We start from the raw sequence: 22,558 nt of genomic DNA, 5'->3' as shown, positions 1-22,558 counted from the left end.
TCTTAAGTTACAAAATAAACAATCTATACTTTTAGTAGACATAAACTTCTGAAAACCTTAAAAATGTAGTTCACAAAGATTTAGGGGGAAAAAAAAATCAAGAAAAAAATTCAGACAGTTCTACCACTTGTAGAAGTAAAAAGACCTAAGTTCCACAAAAATCAAAAGTGACAGGATAGAAGTGAATGCAGAAATACATTATCACCAAGGTCCAAAATACACAGGAACCACTTTCAACTTCAGTGTTGGGATCTAAAAAAAACTGAATTAAAAAAAAAAAAAAAAGTGCCACAGAGATTAAATTCACCACCTCCAAAAAATGATATTAGAAAGAAATACAGAATGCAAAAACTGTCAGTAAATGAACTCTCATTCCCTGTTTAGGACTTTTATAAATCCCATTTTCTCAAGTTGCTGACCCACATTATAACCCAACAGGTGTGGATAAAAGTACAGATGTGATTCCATGAGGGTGAAAGACCCAACTACAATTTATGTATTTTCATTTTCTCTAGTTTTTGAAACATTTCAAAAATGGCAAATCAATTCTTATTTAATGAAGTACAGTACAGAGCAACACAAAACCTCAAACTGCTCATAGTTCAGGTATCTAGAATCAAGTTAGTTTACTAAGAGCACAGCATTTATAATCAAAACTGCTACATTAAAGAACGCCAAAGAATGAACAAAACTCAGTACTTGCACTATTCAGTACTGTAAATGAGTCCATTTAGCCAGTAAGAAATTAAGCTGAAAGACTTCTCACTAAAGAGAACAATATTAGAACTTACAACAGGCCAAGAACGCTTGGCTAAATTAAACATAGGAACATACTATAAATTAAGCATAGGAACATACTATAAATTAAACATAGGAACATACTATAAAAGGTGAGTGAAGAAGCAGGGAACAAAGAAGAGTAAGGGAACCCAAAACGAGAACTCACAACAGAAGGGAGAAAAGGATAAGAACAAAAACAAGATGATAAATGGAAGGCTATAAGAACCACCAAAGGTAGCAAGAAATTTCTCACTTATCTGTACTGATTTACTCTTTGAAAGGGTATGGGAATAAATATGCACGATGGTTTTCTTAATGGTATCTCAAAATTATTCATACAGAAAATAACTATCAGCTGGGCGTGGTGGTGCAACACCTTTAGTCGCAGAACTCAGGAGGCAGAGGCAGGCGGATCTCTGTGAGTTCAAGACCAGCCTAGTCTACATAGTGAGTTCCAGGACAGCTGGAGCTACAGGGAGACCCTGTCTCAAAAAGACCAAAAAAAAAAAGAAAGAAAAAGAAAATAACTATCACTTTCACATATAATTTCCGCTACCACTCATTAATGTCCTGAATGCTGTTTTCATTCAAAGAAACATAGTTCAAACCTCCTAAAAGAAATTAATTGGTATGATTTTGCTTCTTTTTTTTTTTTTTTGCACTGTGGAGTCATACCCAGGACCATGTATATTTGAGACAAGTTCTTTAACATTGGTATGCCCACAGTCCTTTCCTTCCATTCTTTTTTTTTTTAAAGTTTTATTTTGAGGTGAGAATTGCTGACGACGCCTTCAAAACTGCTATACAGCCCAGGCTGGTTCAAACTCTTGGCTCTTTTGCCTCAGCATTTTGTATGTGGCAACAAATCTGAGGTATGACAAGTATTTTTCTTTTTCTCTCTTTTTTAAACCAGGTTGGGTCTTGTGCATGCATGTCAAGTTCTCTACCATTATGTACTCAGCCTCAGGACACATACTTTTTAAAACCACATGAATACTAACCTATCTTGTGTGGACTGAACAGCCCATAAGTAACAGCAATTGCGAGGATCATTCTCAGGCTCTTGAAAAACAACAGCATAGACAGGAACCCTTCCACCTTCCAACTGTGTATAATACCTAAAACAAAGTAACAGGTTGCTTAGTTTTTGATTAGAATTTTATTTTTGGAAAAAAAATACCTTATGTAAGAATTTGAGCTAATGAATATTGTTTATAAATTTTCCTAAATTCAATGATTTGGAGGGACATAGCCAAGTCATCCCTCACATTAAAAAATATATCCTGGGGACTGGAGAGATGGCTCAGCAGTTAAGAACACTGTTCTTACAGAAGACCCGAGTTCGAATTCCAGCATCCACATGGCAGCTAACAACTGTCTGTAACTCCAGTTCCAGGAGATCCGGCAGCCTCTTCTGTCCTCCGCGGGCATTGTACAACATAGATGCACTTACTTACATGCTAGCAATACACACATACACATAAATTAAAAAAAAAAAAAAACAACAAAAAACACATATATCTATATGCTGGGCATGGTGGCACACACCTTTAATCCCAGCTCTTATGAGGCAGACAGATCTCTCAGTTCCACAACAGCCTGGTCTACATAGTGAGTTCCAGGCCAGCTGGGGCTACAGGGAGACCCTGTTTCAAAAAGACCCCCCCCCAAAAATTTATATATATATACACACACACACACATATATATGCGTGTATATATATGGCACAGCTGGGTGTGACAGCATATACCTTTAATCATAGTACTCAGGAGATGGGGGGGGGCAGATCTCTGTAAGTATGAGTTTAGCCTGGTCTGCAATAGTGACTTCTAAGCCAGCATGGGCTACGGGGAGAGGTGTCTCAAAAAAATACATAAATATTGAGAACACTTTATTAAACTGCTGAGGCTAAATTCTATAATAATTCATATTACACACAAACAATTTACTCACATGCTCATATTCTATTAGCAAATGGAAGATCATGATAATGCCAATTATGATAATGCCTCCTCCCAACTCCCTTTTAAAAAACATTTTTAGGGATTTATGTGTATGACTGATTTGTCTACATGATGCAAATGTACCATGTGTTTCCAATGCCCATGGAAGGCAAAAGAAGGCATCCAATCCCCTGAAACTGGAGTTACAGATAATTGTTAGCCACCATGTGGGTGCTGGGAATGGAACCCAGCTCAGTCTTCTCTCAGCCTTCTCCCTTCCCTCCCTCCTTCCCTCCCTCCCTCCCCCCCCCCTTTCCCTATTTTCTACTTGAGACAGGTACAAGATGAATCCTGGGCTGGCCTCCAATCTCAATCTTCTTCCAAGATGCTTTTAAACTGAAAGAACCAACCTAAATTCATATGCTAAGTAATTTTCTTAAATTATGATATCATCTAATAAAACGATTCATATTCATTTATCATATGACTAAAAATGATTCATTTTTCATGCTAATTTTCAAATAATAAGCTGTATTTTAAAAGAAACTATCAATAATCAAGTAAGTACTTACTCTCTCTTCATGCTTTTCATATTCCAAAGTGCTAGGTAACCATCAGAAAAGCCGATAGCAAGCTGATTGGTTCTGCTAACATAGCTGAGAGTAGAAACAGCTGTCCCCAATGGGCTCGCTAGCTGGAAGCATAGGTGGCGCCCTTCCCTCATCACACGCTCTCTGATGTGCGGTACTTCAGCTGGAATACCAGTTATAACCTCAAGGTCTGCAATAAAAAATAAGACCACTAAGATTTAAGAACTTGAGGACTGGCAAGACAGTTCAACTGATAAAGCCACCTGCTACCAAGGCTGACAACCCAAGTTTAATTCCCAGGTCCTACAGCTGTCCTCTGACCTTCACATGTGCACTGTGACACTCATGCCTTGATACACACACACACATACACACACTTCAAATCAATAATGGTGGACATAGAGAAGTGATTCCACAGAGATAGCCTTTTACCACCAAACCTACACACATATACATAATAATTTTAAAAACAAAAAAGTAATAAGTGACACAGGGGCACATATATGTAATACCATGGAAGGTAGAGGCAGGAGGATCAGTTCAAGGCCAGAATTACATATCGAGTTTGAGGCCAGCCTAAGCTAAATGAGACAGACTCAAAAACAAAACAAAAAACTAGTTTACACCTGAAAAAAATATGGTATCACATAAAACCATATAGGAAATCCCAACATGTGGGGATTTTGCCAAATAACTACCTCTCCAGTAAACTTGAGACACTAAAAGAACAGAACATATAAACTGGGTCTGTTATACAGTAAAGAGACTCAAGATCAAATTGTCAGAAGTAGTATATATACTAGTAGTATATGAACTCTGTTCTAATTCAGATCCAAACAACTCAAAGGTAAAAGATGCAGCCGGGCATAGTGGCACACACCTTTAATCCCAGCACTCAGGAGGCAGAGCTAGGTGGATCTCTGTGAGCTGGAGGCCAACCTGGTCTATGCAGTGAGTTCCAGGCCAGCTAGGGCTGGGCTACAGGGAGACCCTGTCTCAAAAAAGACCAAGAAAACAATAAAAAAGGCAAACGATGTACTACACAAGTATATGGACTGTACAAACTAAATTCCTGGGTTAAAAAAGGACAGAAGCGGCCAGGCGTGGTGGCGCATGCCTTTAATCCCAGCACTTGGGAGGCAGAGGCAGGCGGATCTCTTTGAGTTCAAGGCTAGCCTTGTCTACATAGTAAGTTCCAGGACAGCTGGGGCTACAGGGAGACCCTGTCTCAAAAAGACCAAAAAAAAAAAAAAAAAGGACAGAAGTGATGAGTGAGGCAGCAATGAAATCTAGGAGTTAAGGAGCAGAGTTGAGGGTGAATATGATCAAAATACACTGTATGAAATCTTCAGAGATTAAGAAGATGTGTTAAAAGTTGGGTGTGGTACATGCCTTTAGTCCTAGCACTTGAGAGGCAAAGGCAGGCAGATCTCTGTAAGATCAAGGCCAACCTGATCTACATAGAGTTCCAGGCCAGCTCGGGCTACAGAAAGACCCTGTCTCAAAAAGACAAAAAAAAGAAAAAAAGATATATTATTATTATTATTAATGTTACTAAGTAACATTACTAAGTAATACAAAGGAAAAGAAAAATGAAAAAAAAAATTGCATGTCAATTTTTGAAAATTAACTTGAATTTGGAGCTGAAGAGATGGCTCAGCATTAGAAGCACTTTTCTGCTTTTGTACAGGACTTGGGTTAGGTTCCCAGCATCTATATAGCAGCTAACAACCGCCCATAATGCCAATTCCAGGGTACCTGACACCCTCTTCCGGCCACTGCAGGCATTGAGGGACACAAGTGCACTCACATACATGTAGGCAAAACACTCATACACATAAAATTAAGAGAAAAAATAAATTTAAATATTATTTATTTTACGCATATGAGTGTATTACCTACATGTGTTTAAGTGTACCTATGTCATTCAACGCCCACAGAGGTGTGAAGAGGGTATCAGATCCCCTGGAGCTGGAGTTACAGACGGTTGCTAGTGCCATGTAGGTGCTAGGAATCAAACTGCCATCCTCTGCAAGAACAACCAGTGCTCTTAACCACTGAGCCATCTCTCCCAGCCCCAATAAATAAAATTTTACAAAAAGAATATTAACTTGAATTTGGATGATGGGTAATCATATTCTTTTTAAAGATGGCCAAAATCTGTAAAAGACAAAAAACAAAAAACAAAAATCCAGTCCTTATCTTGCCATAACTGCTGACAAGATCAGATCCCCTCAATTCCGTTCTGGAAAGAAAACACATCAAACTGTAATTTAATGGATTCTTTCCAAGTCCTCTCTGCTTCCGATTACATTTTCAAAGAATTCGATTAAATTTTGCAAAAATAAATCAGAGTCTGGAGATGACTCTTAAAGGACTCAGGTTTGTTTCCCAGTACCTATATGACAGTTTACACCCAGTTCCAGGGATATGACGCCCTCTTCTGGCCTCCGTAGGCACTGTACACATGGTTCCACTCACATCCTTGCAGGCAAAACACTCATACACATAAAATAAATGAAAATTTTAAAATAAATAAATAAAGCAGGGGTTAGGGAATGTACAGCTCAGTTGGCAGAGCATTTGGCATACACAAAGCCCTGGGCTACATGAAAGCCTGTCTCTAAGATAGATGGCAGATAGGAAAAATATACTTGTATGGAAAGATAGTTAAGAAAAATACTGTTAAGTAAAAGCAGCAACAGTATTTTTAATATATAGGCACGTATATACAGTACAGTAGGACATATACGGAGAACTTCATTACTGGTGTTTATGCATTTCAGTAAAGTCTAAATCTAAATAGTTGAATTACTTTTGTAAACAAAATAAATGTTGCATTAAACTCCACTCAATTTATTATGCTATAAAAATTGAACTGTTTAATTTTCATAATTAAGAAATAGTGCGAGTAGTTCTAAAATTGCAGATTCCAGCACTTGGAAAACTAAAGCAGGAGGATTACCACGAGTTTAAGGTGAGCTTGGGCTACATATAAAGAGACTGTATCTTAAAAATGAACAGGGCTGAGGGTGTAGCTCAGTTGGTAGAGCTACACATAGAATGAATGAAGACTGGTGTTCAATCCCTAGCACCTTATAAAACCAGGTATGGACCCAAATGGAGTCCTGGCATTTGGGAGGTAGAGGCAGAAAGTTTGGAAATTCAGCATCACCCTTAGCTACACAGGGACTTAGAGGCTAGTCTGGGTTAAAGATCCTATAGATCCTATCTCATTCAATCATAAATAATCAAATAAAGTGGTTTTGTTCACAATCCATGTCTGTGTATTTCTAGTGATTATTGAATATAAAGGCTATCAATACTGGCTAATAAGTATCAAAATGTTTTCTTTTGCTTTCAAGTATTACTTTAGACCTTATTAAGTACATATATTGAAACAAATCACTATCTTTGTACCTCTTTCTTTCCACTTATTTTTCCAGAGAAAGAGTCTTGGCATGTAGGATGGGCTAGGCTAGAACTTTATGTAGACCACTGCCTTGAACTCATAATCCTTCTACCTCCTTCATCCAAGTCTCTATATTTTGCAAGGTCTACTTTGGTATATTAACACTTCAACAGAGTAACCCATGCAAGAATTCACAGTGCCTAGACATACAAACAAGATGTACTACTTGCTCTTGCAGAGGACCCAGGTTTGGTTCCCAGGACCCACACGGCAGCTAACCACCAATCTGTAATCCCAGTTCCAGGGGATCTGACACCCTCTTCTGACTTCCATGGGCATTTCATGCACATAGTGCATTTACATACATGCAGTTGAAACAATCATACACATAAAATACTGAAAATTTTTTTTAGCCATTTAAAATCAACACTCCATTACAACAGAACATTCATGTTTAATTTTTGGTTTCTAATAAAAAAAAAAAAAGGACCAATTACCTGATGCCTCTACTTCACTTTGACTGCATGACAAGTCATCCAAACACAGGTCAATAAGAAGAATTTGTCCAACATCAGTTACTACAGCTGCCACACCAAAAAGCCATCGAAGACTTGGGTGTAAATGCTGGGTACTTGCACTGGCTCCTCCATGATTAATTATAGGCTCAATAGCTGTTACCTAGAAACCAGAATATGTGATTAGCTAGCTTTTCTAAAGTGAGAAAATACAACTAAGTGTACAAGAAGATTTGACATTAAGACAGGTTATTAACTAGAATTAAACATTATCAACAAGCATCATAAATTTGCATTTGACATTTTTTAATCCAAGTAAATAGTAAAATACACAGATATACTAAGAAATTATACTATATTTCAATACTGTAAAAACATGCAGTTAAATAACTGATGTTTTCTAAGAGCTTAGCATGTGTTAGCTATTTTTGCTAGCTGGCTCATTTAATGTTCATTATAATCTTTTCATACTGAACTGTATGTAGGGGGTGAAAAGATGGCTCAGCTCACTTACAGCTCATCCAGAAGACCTGGGTTTAGTTCTCAGCACCCTCAAGGAGGCTAACACTCATCCTTAACTCCACTTCCAGGGGATCTGACACCCTCGTGTCGCCTCCAAAGGCACCAGGCATGACATAGTGCACTTATATAGGTGCAGGCAAAACACTCATACACATGATTTTTTATTAAAATCTTAAAACCTATATGCAATTATCTCTACTTAAAGAAATAAACTGAGGCCTGGAACATTAACTTATAAAATAATAAAACTGTATACTGTTCTTACTTTAAAGCTCTTGGGCAACCACTTTAGGATTATCCTATGTAGGAGTAAAGTAATCATTACTAAAAATTTTAGTTTCCTCTTCCAAACAAAATAACAACAAAAAGGCCAACATACCCCACACAAGATGTCTGCTATATTTATACTGAGAGAGAGACAGAGAGACAGAGAGAGCGAGAGAGAGAGTGTTGGGGGAGGGGGAGATTTTCTCTATTTCTAAATGAGTCACAATCTGATTTCTTTTAAAATACGTAGTCCTGGCTGACTTAGAACTCTTATGTATACCAGGCTGGCCTCCAACTCACATAGATCTACCTGCCTCTGCCTCCTGAGTATTGGGATTAAAGGAATGGGCCACCACACCTAGCTACCTTAAACTATAGATTTTGAACTTTGAGTCATTCACCTTGTTTTGTGTGTGTGTGTGTGTGTGTGTGTGTAAGATGTCTGCTATATTTATACTGAGAGAGAGACAGAGAGACAGAGAGAGCGAGAGAGAGAGAGTGTGTTGGGGGAGGGGGAGATTTTCTCTATTTCTAAATGAGTCACAATCTGATTTCTTTTAAAATACGTAGTCCTGGCTGACTTAGAACTCTTATGTATACCAGGCTGGCCTCCAACTCACATAGATCTACCTGCCTCTGCCTCCTGAGTATTGGGATTAAAGGAATGGGCCACCACACCTAGCTACCTTAAACTATAGATTTTGAACTTTAGGAGGCAGTGAGATGGCTCTGAGGATAAAGGTGCTTACTGCCCATTGATGCAAACCTAACTCCAAGTTATCCTCTGACTTCCACACAGATACCATGAAACGTACACTGTGCACCCCCACCGACAAAATAAATAAAATTTAAAAGACAGAGAGAACCAACTCCATAAAGTTGACCTTTTTACTCCCACTCAAGTCCACACACCCCAGTAAATAAAAGTGAAATTAATTTTGAACTTTCTACTGAAGGTAATATATTTACACAAAAAAGCATTAATTTTAAATACACAGTTCGAGGAGTCGTCAAGGTAATTTTCATCTTTGAAAGCAGAATATCAAGATATGGTAACACAGTACATACCCTTCCAGGAAGAACAACTGCTTTAACCACTCTTGATATACCAAGGTCATAGAGACACAGAACACTCCCTTCTGCTTCTTCCAGTCCTATTAACAATCCAGTTCTCTTATGCCAAGAGAATTCTTTCACTGCAAGGACTATAGGAGCCTGTTCATTTACTCCACTGAATCTATATGCAGACAATCGCTCTCCAGTTAGAGAGTTTACAACCTCAAGTTGTGGACCACAAGCCAAGCAAGCTAGTCCATTTTTCCCTGCAGAGGAAAAAGAACAAAAATACTGCTTATTGTAATACCATATGGACATAACAAAAGTAGTAGTTTTCTTAAACATACAAACATATAATATGTAGCTCATTATACAAAGCTTATTACAAAAGCCCCAAATTGAAATCAAAACATTTATAGAAAACGGTGATCCTCTAATTAGTAAATAATAACAGCAAAATCAGTAGAGGATCCATGCTATGTGCCTAAATTCATCATTACAATATAAGGCAACTTAAAAGTTTAATGCATTTTACTTGTCTAAGTCACACTGTTACAAAGTGACACAAGTACAGAAGCAGATCCCAAGACCAGGTATAATGGCATTCCTGTTATCTCAGTACTTGAGTGGCAAAGGAAAGAATCATCACAAATTCCAGGGCAGCAGGAGCTACATGAATCATAAAATGTTAACATGAAGGGCTGGAGATGGCTCAGCAGTTAAGATCACTGGCTGCTCTTGCAAAGGACCCAAGTTTGGTTCCCTTGCTAAACTGCCTGTTAACTCCAGTTCCAGGGGTCTGACACCCTCTTCTGGCCTCTGTGGGCACTGCATGACACAGGAACACTTACACACATGTAAGCATAACACTCATACACGTAAGAAAATAAAGTTTATATATCTATGTCACACATGATTTCAAGCCTAAAGAGTTCATAATCTTAGAAGGTAAGACATAACTAATGTAACAACAGAAAGCATCAGAACTCTCTCTCTGGTCTACTAGTCCTGTTCAAATTTAATTCTGTCTCTAACACAAAGCCACCGGATGGTACGAAGCAGGCAAATAATCTAGTTTGTTTTTAAATGTTACTCTAGTCACTAAACAAAAATGGAAGAGAGCAGAGTAGTAACAGGGAGATGCAAACAAAGCGGATGAACTGAGATTCATCTTAGAGACTGAACAGAATTACTCAATCAGATAAAGAGTTCAATAAAAGAATTAAGAACAGATCAGACCCTAAGATAGAAATGGTGGCACATGTCTGTAATCCTAACGCTTGGGAGGCGGAGGCAGAAGGAGGCTTATCTCAAGGTGGGGGGACAGAACCTAAATTTCTGAATTTTCACTTGAACAACTAGATAAATAGTAACTTTACCAGTAAGTTAGAGATGTCCATTATTGTTGTAATTGTTTTGTAATAATTTCCTCCTAGTTGAAACATTCCTACCAGGAAGGACAGGGGAAGTTCAAGAAGTAAACAGACTTCACTAAACTGGGAAAGCTGAAATTCTCCAAAGTCATGGAAGCAGTAAACAATTGCTGGGGGAGGAGATTCTGACCAGAGGAACTGACAAGAGATTCTCTGCCTCTAAGTGAAACTGTCTTCATGTTGTGCAAAGTTCCAAGTAGGCAGCTTTTGGAAGTCATGGCCCATGCTTTAGTGATGCAGTTGTCACTAAGTCATTCCTGCTCCTATAACCCCTCACCCATATTCCTGTAAGGGACCCAATAAACTCATTGGTTCACCAAGTTGGACTTTGGTCTGTTGTGGGTTCCCTATCTAGGGGGTAAGCAGGTTTGTATGTTGTATTTCCCTCAAAAGTCTCACATAATGATCATGCATCCAGATGGATAGCTAGAAATACTAGTTTATAGACGAGGGGCACTATATACTGTAGTTTATGAGTGGAGACCCAGAATGGCAAGGTTCAAAGCTCCTTTCTGCACTTGCTATCTGTATAAGTAGGATCACATTAATTACTTTTATTCTCAGCTAGATAGAAAAGTGCCTACGCAGAAGTGTCTACCTGCCATAATGAAAAGCTGTCATGCTTACCATAGTAAGCACTACTACTTTTAATTTTCAAGACAACAGCACTATAAATGACAGCTATCTCTGCTGTGGTATAGTTTCCTGCTGTACTACACAATCTAAATGCTATATATTAAGATCTGTTCACTGACATTTATGTTCTTCACTTCCACAGGGTAGATGTTACAGCGTCCCTTTATCACTTCAAGTCCATAACCAACCAAGACCAACAGTGGACCTGGACAGCAGGACTCACTGGATAACCATCTTAGCACATCTTCAGTGCCAAGGCCCTCATATTACATCATCTCTTCTTCGGGTGGCTTTAAAAAAGGACCTGTGAAGTAACAGCAGCCCACAGTCCTGTAACAAGAACTGCACAGAAGAGCAGTACTCCTGTCTACCTTGGATGACAGGAAACTGGCCTTCCTTTGTTGACTGCAATGACTGGGAAATGGTGGTACAGGATGAGCCCAGTCTAGGGGAAGAATGGACAACACATTCTGGCAATTCTGGATGATCTGTGCTACAGGGAACAGAATTACAACCACAAGAATTCCCCCAAGGCTCTAAGAGAACCATTTACTGTAAAAAAGGTAAAAACTGGTGGTTCATGCCTGTAGTCCCAGCACTTGGGAGGCAGAGGGCAGGCTGATATCTTGGGAGTTCAAGGCCAGCCTGGTCTACATAGTGAGTTCCAGGACAGCTGGGGCTACAGGGAGACCCTGCTTCGAAAAGACAAAAAAAAAAGTAAAAACCAACCTGTGGAAAATACATTTGGAGAATTTAAAATATTTACACATCTACAAGCCAAATGGATCTCTTATTTGCACTTTAACTGTTGATATGTATAAAAAGCCTCAGAATAAGAAGACTCAGAATTTTTTGGCAATACCATAGAAAATGGATCCTAAAAGAACTAACTTTTCCAGCTGGCAAGATGGCTCAGTAGGTAAAAGCACTTGTCACTGGGCCTGACAACTTGAAACCCGAGTTCAATTCCTGGGATCCACAAGGTAGAAGGATAGGACTATTCCTACAAGTTGTCCTTTGACCTCTCCCCACAAAATAAATGTTGAATTTTCTGTGACTTTTTGAGGACTCGTAAATAAAGAACTACTCCTTCTGACTTGAATCTGGTGCTACTTTGTACCATCTCAAATATATCTGAAATATTTTGAAACATTTCTTTTCAAGAAATGAACAGTGGGGCCGGCAAGATGGCTCAGTGAGTAAAGGCACATGTTGCCAAGTTGGACGACTTGAGATCAATTCCCAGGACCCGTATGGTACAACAACAGAACTCTCAAAAACTATCCTCTGACTTCCACATACATACATAATGTGGCACATATATGCCCCCTGACCCAGTAAATGAAAAAACATACTAAAATAAAAATTTCTTAAAAGAAATGAACAGTGTCACAGGGTCAGGTGGATGGTGAACCCCTTTCACTTTTGGATGTTTGGTTTTCCTTTCCATTTCTTTTCCTCTAACTAAAGAAGATACATGCCTATGTAAGAATCCAACATGGCAGGCCGGGCATGGTGGCACACACCTTTAATTTCAGCACTTGGGAGGTAGAGGCAGGTAGATCTCTGTGAGTTCAAGACCAGCCTTGTCTACATAGTGAGTTCCAGGCCAGCCAGGGCTACAGGGAGACCCTGCCTCAAAAAAAAAAAAAAAAAAAAAATTCAACATGGCACTGGCTCTGGAAGGCCAGTGGCAGGTGGACTTCTGGAATCCATGGCATCCTGATAAACTCTGAATTAAGAACTTCCTTCCATTTCTACTGAGTGGCCCAAGGAAGTATACTGTCTTGTTTTACTACTTTCTACCTGGTGCAGTATTAGCATGCAAACTCAGCTTACAGAACCATACTTTAAATTCAACTGATCTACAATAACCTTCTAACCTCTTCCAAGAAAACGTTTATAGAATTACTAGTTTTGGTTAAGAAAAATCAGTGTTCTTTTGTGTGTGTTGTGGTGTGCGCACATGTGCCTACACTTACAGAAGCCAAAGGAGGATTATCAGAGTCCCGCTTTAGCATTCTTTGCCTCTTCCCTTGAGACAGTCTCTCACAGAACTTGTAGTTAGGGTGGTAGACAGCCCCAGTGATTTTCTTGTCTCTACCCCCCACAGCACTGGAGTTACAGTACATGCGTGGCTATGCCCAACTTTTTATGTGGGTGCTGGGAATTCAAACTCAGGTCCTCATGCTTACATAGCAACTGCTCTTACTGAGCCATTGCCCCAGACCCATGAAAATAAGGATTTTCTTGGATACTGCTCCACCATGCTATTTAGACTCTGGGAGATGGTAGGCTACAGATCCCTTATTGATAAAACTTGTCAACACAATGTTTTAGGGCTTTTATTGCTATCCTAGGCACAAAAGTGTCCTCTGATCAAATCCAATGGCTGGCATTAACTACACAGTGCTCTAGAATTCCTATGCCTGATTTGCTTTTTCCTAGAGTCTTCCTAGCTCTACTGAGAAAGGAAGCTATGAAAGCAACAAGGCTTCAGAATGATCTAAGTGTTAGACAACCCTGTAAAGTAGTAAATAACTTTTTTCTTATGAAAAGAGTCAGGCATGGTAGTATAAACCTGTAATCTGCAGCAAGAAGATCACAAATTCAAGATCAGCCCTGGTTACAGAACGAGTCTAAGGTGAGATTGAGCAACTTCAAGAAACCACGCCTCAAGCTAAAAGTTAAAAAGAGAGCTCAGTAGTAGAACACTTACTCAGAATGCACCAGGCCCTAGGTCCAACCCCCAGTACTGAAGAAAAAGTAGTGACATCTTTGGATTAACAGAATTAGAAATTTTTTAAAAAATTACTGAGGACTGGAGAAATGGCTCAGCAGGTAAGAACACTGGTTTGTTCTCGCAGAAGACCCAGGTTCAAATCCCAGCACCCACTGGCAGCTAACAACTGTCCGTAACTCCAGTCCCAGGGGATCTGACAGCCTCTTCTGACCTCCATGGGCATCGCACGACACAGGTGCACTTACCTACATGCAGGCAATACACGCATACACATAAAATAAAAATAAAGCAGGAGGACTAGTTCAAGATTATCCTTGTCTACATAGGAAGTTTGAGGCCAGCTTTGGATATATGAGACCCTGTCTCAAACAAACCAAAAACAATCACTTTAGGTTCTAATTTCTAATGTCATCACCAAAAGCCATACTGATTATAATGAAAAATAACTAAGTTGTATATTTTTCTACTTTCAAAATATACACAATACAAAAAGATATGTATATATGTTTTGTTCCATTTTTGTTTGGAAGGAGGGGATTTTGTGTGTGGTGTGTGGGTGCTTGTGAACACGTGTGCAGTTGTTTGCCTCTGTACATGCTCCTGTAAAGGCCAGAGGTTGACTTCAGGTGTCTTCCTCTATGGCTGTCCACTTTACTTTTTAAGATAGTGTCTCTCAGTTCCCCATTTCCTATATAAACTGATTAGCCAGTGAGGCCCACCCAGTGAATCTGCTTGTCTCTATCCCCCAATTTACGCACCACCACACAGGGCTTTTATGTGTATGCTGAAGACTAAGAGCTCAGATCCTCATGTGTAACCAAATAAGCATTTTAGTAAATTATCTCTCCTCCCCAAGTTTTTAATAAGGAAAAAATTCACTAGACACCATTCTCCCAGATTTACTGATGTGTTCCAGAGTATATAGATATTACATACATAGTTACAGGTGCTTTTTTATTTCTTCTACATTAAACAAACCAAAGTATATACTATTTATCTTACAAATCAAATTGCTAAATTTTCTCTTTGAAAAAAATAATTTAGGGGCTGGAGAGATGGCTCAGCAGTTAAGAGCACTGGTTACTCTTGTAGAGGACCTGGGTTTGAATCCCAGAACCTACATGGTAGCTAACAATGATCCATAACTCCAGTTCTAGGGATCTGACACCCTGACATCTGTGGACACTGCACAACATGGTGCACTTACATACATGCTCCCAAAACACTCATACACATACTAATGAATAGTAAGATATAAAAAAAAGTTAAATGATTTATTTATATATATATGCATGTCTGTAAGAGCATGAGCTTGCCTGGAGGCCAGAAGAGGACACCAAATCCCTTAGAGTTGGAGTCAGAGCTTATGAGTTGCCCGACATCACAACTCCAATCCTCATGATTGAGGAAATGGTGCTCTTTAACCACTGAGCTATCTCTCTAGCACCTCCTCGCTCATGTACACTCGAGTGTGTGTGTGTGTGTGTGTATGTGTGTGTGTTAATGGAGATTGCACTTAGGGCCTCAAGTAGGCAAGAGCTCTGCCACTGAGGTATATCCCCAAATTAGTAAATTTTTAACAACACTACTTTACCTGCAGCAAACTTTCCACGAAGCACAGATTCCAATGTTATTTCATCTTCTCCAAGAGCTTCAACAGTCACTTCTGGGAATTGCAGGAGCTCACTAGTCACTTGGGCTGTTAAGTCTTGCATACTTCCACTGTAAATATTTTTGAAAGATAAAATTATTACAATTTATTTGTCCTATTATACAATACACTCATTATTTCTAGTCAGGATAGATGAAAGAGAACAGCAAGCTGCCATATAAAAGTAATTAAAGTAAAATATGTATTATGTACATCTGGGACTGAGGTAGTCTCATCTACAAAAATCTATTTCCTAAGAAAATAATACTTTCAAATAGCCTTAGAAAAATATTAAGCCAGATGTCCTGGATATATACTTCATTCCCTTGATTCTGTGAAAACTGCTTCAGTGCAATTCATCTTACCATCTAACTTACTTTCAAAGAACAGAGAAAGGCGCAGACAAACACAGAGAAAGGGACTGTTCCATATTAAAGGAGTAACTTCTTCCACACTTTTTTTTTTCTTTTTACTTTTTGGATGCCAGGAATTGAACCCAGTACCTCTGGCTAACATTCTCAACCCTGAAAAAGAAAAGCTTTCTTTTCAGAAAACACACACACACACACACACACACACACACACACACACACACACAGTCTATTATCAAAAAAAAATTGTCCAGGAGCGATGGCTCAGCAGTTAAGAGGACCCGGGTTCAATTCCCAGCACCCACATGGTGGCTACGAACTGTCTTTAACTCTAGTTCCAGGGGAATCCAAGGCCCTCTTCTGACCTCCGTGGCATTGTATGACACGGGTGCACTCACATACATGCAGGCAACGCACAAATACACATAAAATAAATCATTTTAAAAAAAATGTCCAGATCCAGAAACCCCGGATTGTGAGTCTGATATATATCTTTTACTGGATTAAAAAAAAAAAAATCTCATTTTTCTTCTATTTCTAATATATAGAAGATCAATCACACAATCTCAAGCAGCCTATTATGTGTGATTAGAGATTCAAAAGAGAGGATCAGAAAAATTAAGTCTAATATGTGAAAACTCAATGGCTAAAAATTCCCCAAATTTGATTAAAAGTGTAACAAATTCAAAAGCTCAATAAACCTTAAGCTCAAGAATGAAACACACACACACACACACACACACACACACACACACACACACACACCCAAAGGACAAAGAGAAATTTTAATCACAGGAAAAGGCACACCAGACAGAGAAAGAGACTAAGAAATCACAGATGTCTTGAAAATACAAGCCAAAAGATAAAAAACATCTAAAGTTCTGAAAGTATAAAAGGAGTAAAATAAGAGGTGCATGAGTGTTAGGCCTGCATGTATTTAAGTACATCTGTGTTTTGGTCAGAAAGGAGCGTCAGATCCCTTGGAACTGGAGTTACAAACAGTTGTTAGCCACCCTGTGGGTGCTGGGAATTGAGCAGCAAGTGCTCTTAACCAGTCACCTCTCTAGCCCCCAGCCCCCTTTTAATCTCTCTCTCTCTCTCTCTCTGAAAACAAAGATAACAGCACAAAGACCTAGAAGGGAGAAATAGAAACATAGAACAGGATAAAGTACACATTACAGACTTAAGTCTGTGAGATGGCTCAGCAGTAAAAGCACCTGCCAAGCCGACACTCTGAGTTCAATCCCCAGGGCTCCCATGGTGGAAGAAAAGACTTCCAAAGTTGTCCTCTGACCTCCACATGAGTATACAAATGTGGCATGTGTATACAAATAACAAACAAATAAAATATAAGGAAAAGAAAGGGTTAAGGAAAAAGATGTATGGCTAGGAATATAGCCCAGTTGGCAGAATAGCTGCCTAACATGCTTCATGTCTGGGACAAGTGCATAAAGCATAAAGCAGGCATGATGGCACACACCTTTAACACCAGTATGTGGAAAGAGGAGGCAGAAGGATCAAAAGCTCAAGATCACCCTCTGACACATAGCAAGTTCCAGACTAGCCTGGGCCTAAGACCCTATCTCCAAAAAATAAAAAAAAGAGAGAAAATTGATAGATATTTAAATCCATATCACAACAACAATCAGTTTAGCAGGTAGCTAAGACAGGAAAATTAACAAGTGTTCAAGGCTAGCCTAAACTACACTACATAGTGAGTTCCAGACCAGCCTGGGTAACAGCATGAGACTTTGTCTTAAAAAAAATTAGTGAAATCCAAGTGATTCTTGAGATTACAACTATATGGGATACAGAAACAGACCAATGAAAGCAAAAGACTAGACACTGATCCATTTTACTTCCAAACAAAAAAAAAATTTCCAATCACCATGAAGAAAATAAACTTAACAGTATCCTGAAACAACCAAGCTATCCCTTCTGGGAGAAAAAAAAATACCTCAATGACACAGAACTGGAAAATTATAGGCAGATCAAAGAGCCTTTCCTTTCAAAGAGGTGGTAGGAAAGGAAGTTAAAACTTATAGAGCAAATTCTATGTACCAGGAATTAATCACACTTAAAATGCTTGCGTTGGGGCTGGAGAGTTGGCACAGCTGTTAAGAGCACTGGCTACTCTTGCAGAGGACTTGGGTTTGATTCTCAGCGCCTACATGGCAGCTAACAACCATTCACATTGCCAGTTCCAGGTATCTAACACCCTCTCTGACCTCCTCGGGGAATGTACAACATGGGTGCACCCACACGAATGCAGGCAATATACACATAAAATTATTAATAATTTAAAAATGTTTGAGGTAAACTGACAGCACTGTCCTGCTAGGGTCTCAGGTCCTCAGCTCAGCTTTATGTCACTGGTGCCTTTATTCTAGGTATAGCACACCATGCTACTTTCTAAGGAAAAAGCTGTTTCAACGCCTATCTCCCTAATATTAGATATGAACTGACTTAGGAAATAAAAATTCTCATCTTTAAAAAAGATTGGGGTAGAGCAGTGAAAATGTAGGAGGCAAGAGAATGTAAGGGGTCAAACAAGGGGTTCATTACGGAAGCTGAGCCAGGTATGGTAGTGTATGCCTTTAATCCCGAGACACAAGCAGCACAGGCAGCCTGATTTACATAGCCAGTAGGGGCTACAGAGAGACCCTATCTCAGAAAAAAAAAAAAGGTGAGCAGCCTCAAGAATTCAAATATGGACTGGCTGGCCAGCAAACTCCAGAGATCCTGCCGTCATCCTCCCCAGCACTAGTATTACCCTACTCTGATCATGGGTGCTGAGCATCCTAGCTCACGCTGTGTAAGGAAAGCACTTCACCAAGTGCCCCATCTCCCCAGCACCCTCATTCTTTTATTTATGTTGATCATCCTACATCTCCAACTGTCAAAATTACACCCATCATTCCAAGACTAACTTCCCAGAAGAATAACCTCATTTCTGACCTGACTCTTTCCCACCTTTGTGCTACCCATCATAACTATGATATTTATTGAAACAAGGCCTCAGGTAGCCCAAGCTACCCTGAACTCACTAAGTAGTCAAGGATAACCTTCAACTTCTGATTCTCCTGCCTCTACCTCACAAGTGCTAGGATTACAGGCACGTAACTCGAAGACCAATTTCAAGTGCTGAGATGTTATCTCTCAGCTTCTTGTATGCTAGGCAAGTACTCTACCAACTGCCACATCCCCAGGCCTTTAACATGATTTTCTAAAAATCATTAAGAAAGTAAAAATTAGTCATTACTCAGAGCCAGGTTGGTGGCACAGACATACAGTTTCAACAGAAGCTGAGAAAGAGAATTCCTATACCACAACAGTTCAAGACCAGCCAGAGCAACATATCTAGAACTCACACAGGGTATGTGTGGGTGGGAGGTAATTATTATTTGTATCTGCCTGTCTTCAGCACCACACTATGTATTCCTAAAAGGTAAAAATTATCCAACATATTTCCTGGTCATTTCACTAGTCACAATGCATTGCAACTAAAAGGTCCCAATTAATACAGCAGAGTAACTGGACATTATTAGAGACACAGAAGAGACACATTAAACAATAAAATCAACTTTTAAAAATTCAATATTGGGCAAGCTAGAGGGATGGCTCAGCAGTTAAGAGCAGTTGCTGCTCTCTCGAGGACCCGGGTTCAATTCCTACCACCCACATGGCGGCTAAGAACCGTCTGTAACTCCAGTTTCAGGGGCTCCAATGCCTTCTTCTGACCTCTGTGGGCATTGACGAAGGCAATACACTCATACACATAAAATAAAGGTTGTTTTTTTTTTTTTTTAAATTCAGTATTGGACCAGCAAGACAGCTCATGAGGTAAAGGTGCTTGCTGTGAAGAATGAAGATCTGCGTTGGTTCCCTAAGATCCACAAGGTGGAAGGAAAGAACTGACTCCAGAAAGAGAGGACCTCCACAGATGAACCTGGGACACACAACACAGCCCCTCAACACACAATAAAATTTGAAGGTTAGGATCAAAAGGGCAACATTTCATTTTTTCTTATCCAGATGTATCACCACCTCACCCCCACAATTTGCCTTACAAACTGGTAACACTTTTTAGTATTAAGTTACCTCGCGGCTCAAATCCCTAACCCCAGCTACTCCAGGGGCTGAGACAAGGCGAGTGCAAGTTCAAAGCCTGCAGGGGCTACAGAGTGAGACTGGCTCAAAAAAGAAAAGAGGGCTGGCAGCTCAATGGTGTATCACCGGCCTAACATGTCTGAGGCTCTAGGCTCAACATTCAGTACCAGCCAAAAAAATAAGAAAATCAGAGAATAAGGACTGTTGCTCATACCACCTGCCATCACCGCCTGAAATAAGTAAACTTATCCTAACAACTTCTGTATTCAGAGAGAATTTGTTAAAGCTCACTAGGAGCAATTCATAAAATCCACAAGCTCTTTAAGATATGAAGAATCAAGTAGTTTTATTCTAAGGAACTCACGTTCTTTGAAAAATGTGTCCAACTGACTTTTTCAAAACTAGCGGCTCGAGTATGGCTCAGGGGTAGGGCGCGGTGCTTAAAACGCGCGAGGCGACAGCTTCGCTCACCAGCATCAAAAATAAGCAAAAATAGCAAATAACACTCATTTCCTATACCCACACACCTTGTCGTTTGCTTTGAGAACAAAACCAAATGATCCCAAGCTGGGAACGCAACTCAAGGGTAGAGCGCTTGCCTAGCATGTGGGAGGCCCTGGATTCTACCCCTCCATCACCCCAAAAAGAAAAGATCCACAAAGGAAAATTAACTGTCTCAATTAAACCACGTGTGTCTATCGTTATAAGAGCAGGTTCACTGCTTCCGCCCCACCCCAAGAAGTCAACCAAAGGAAGAGGCAATCCTCTTGTCCCTCTTTAATTCTCTTAAATGTCCTGCATCAGATCCGCTCCCGGCACGACCTGCGAGAGGCAAACTTTCTTCCGCGCCCAGCATTCACCAAAACCAACCCCAGGACCATGGGGAGCACACCCCCACGTAAGGTCCCCACGGGGACCGCTCGACCAAGCTCTCCATCGCTAAGTCAAACAGCAGCGGGTTTGGGTCTCGAGTCAGACCCGCCCGGGGAGGGCCAGGACCCGCCCGCGGGCGCGGAAAAAGCACGCAGCGCCGCGACTCTGCCGCCATGTGCCAGCGCTCCGCGCCGAGGTTACATAACTAACGCCCGAGCGCTGGAACCACCCACACCGGTCGCCGCTCGCGTCCGCCGCTCGGCCGTTCGGCGCGCGGCCTAGGCCCCGGCCTCGCAGCCCCGCCCTCGCCGCACGGCCCTGCCTGCCACCTCTCGGCCCTACCTGAGGCCGCGGGGCCCGACCGCCGCCGCCGCCCCGTCCCCGGTCAGCGCGCACTGCTTCCGCGCGGTCCGTCACAGCATCTCCCCGGAGACGCGGCCCCCGCTGCCCACGGAAGCTGCTCCTCGGCGCGTCGCCTCAGGCCCGCCCGGCCCCCGACTCAGGGCTTAAAGCTCGGCGGCTGCTCGCGCCGCAAAGCCTCGTCCTCCCCGCTGGCGCCCCGGCCCGCTGGGCTCGCACCGCGCTCTGCGCAGTACCCCGGGCGCCCTGCCCGAGTCCCCCACACACACACAGCCGGGCCGAGGAGGGAGGGAGGGAGGGAGGAAGGGAGGGGGGGAGGGAAAGAAGGTTCGCGGCAAGGGTGGGGAGAGGAGCGCAGCTCGCGCGGCGGGGACCTGAGTTCTCGCGAGGGTTTCGACTTCCAGCGCCAACTCCGCGGGAATTTTCAAACTTTTTCCCTGAGAGGCGGTGGGGGAGGGAAGGGGAGAAACGGGAAACGGCTTCGGGAAAAGAGAGGTTCATTTACATAAAGCAAGGTCTCCCCACCTCCTAGGAGCGGAGAGCAGAAAGACTACAAGTCCCACAGTGCTTTGCGCTCCAGGCGTGCCGTCGGGAGTGGCAGGCTTCCGTGGACCTCCGCCTCCGCCGGGTTGCCGATCTGGTGCTATGTGGTACTTCCCAATGGCAGCCAAGCGATAATCTTCCTTTGACAGCAATGTTTGCCTCGAGTTTTCTGTTCTATGTCTAACTTTTTATGCAAAAAGAGATCCCCTGACTTCTTGGGAAACACTTGTTCTCCTGTATTTTTTCAAATATCAGAGGCCTCAAGCCTACCAGTCTAATCTTTAAAAAAAAATTTATTATTTTTAATTTATGTGTATTGCCTGCTTGTGTGTAAGTGCACCCGTGACATGCACTGCCTACGGAGGTCAGAAGAAGGCGACGAATCCCCCGGAACTGGAGTTACCGATAGTTGTTAGGCTCCGTGTGAGTGGTAGGAATGGAACCCAGGTCCTCTGCAAGAGTAACCAGTGCTCTTAACCATTGAGTCATCAGCCCTTACCCTAATCTTTTTCATCCTATCTCTGAGGCTGAGTCTCTGGCAGAGCACATGTTTGTCACGCTGGGGCCCCAGGATTCCATCTCCAGAGAAAAGTTACTCCAGATCTATGTTTTGATTTGTTAGTGTCTTTCTTTGAAGCTGGTCCCAAGCACCGGGTGTGTTCCAAACAAAAATGTGGAATGGATAATACCAGTAAAAAAAAAAAAAATAAAAGGATTGTAACACAATAGAGTGGGGATATTAGCCGGCTGCTT

At 41.1% G+C, this 22,558-nt stretch overlaps 1 protein-coding gene across 1 annotated transcript in view; it reads right to left on the bottom strand.

Annotated features, from left to right (window-relative positions):
* The window catches only part of Ahctf1 (AT-hook containing transcription factor 1), a 73,898-nt gene extending 52,325 nt beyond the window's left edge, over positions 1–21,573 (bottom strand). Inside the window, exons 1-6 of the mRNA XM_008849146.3 lie at positions 21,245–21,573; positions 15,492–15,619; positions 9,098–9,351; positions 7,223–7,403; positions 3,296–3,503; positions 1,782–1,898 (exon numbers count right to left, since the gene is read on the bottom strand). Coding sequence (XP_008847368.1) covers positions 1,782–1,898; positions 3,296–3,503; positions 7,223–7,403; positions 9,098–9,351; positions 15,492–15,612 — 881 coding nt within the window. The 5' untranslated portion in view covers positions 15,613–15,619; positions 21,245–21,573. The remainder of the gene's footprint in view (positions 1–1,781; positions 1,899–3,295; positions 3,504–7,222; positions 7,404–9,097; positions 9,352–15,491; positions 15,620–21,244) is intronic.
* Positions 21,574–22,558: the final 985 nt, after the last annotated feature.

The sequence above is a fragment of the Nannospalax galili genome, unplaced genomic scaffold (genome assembly GCF_000622305.1).
Source record: "Nannospalax galili isolate Female #2095 unplaced genomic scaffold, S.galili_v1.0 scaffold543, whole genome shotgun sequence".
In the NCBI taxonomy this organism is placed as follows: domain Eukaryota; kingdom Metazoa; phylum Chordata; class Mammalia; order Rodentia; family Spalacidae; genus Nannospalax; species Nannospalax galili.
The sequence above is the reverse complement of the archived record's forward strand: the minus strand, read 5'-3'. Positions and strand labels throughout refer to the sequence as shown.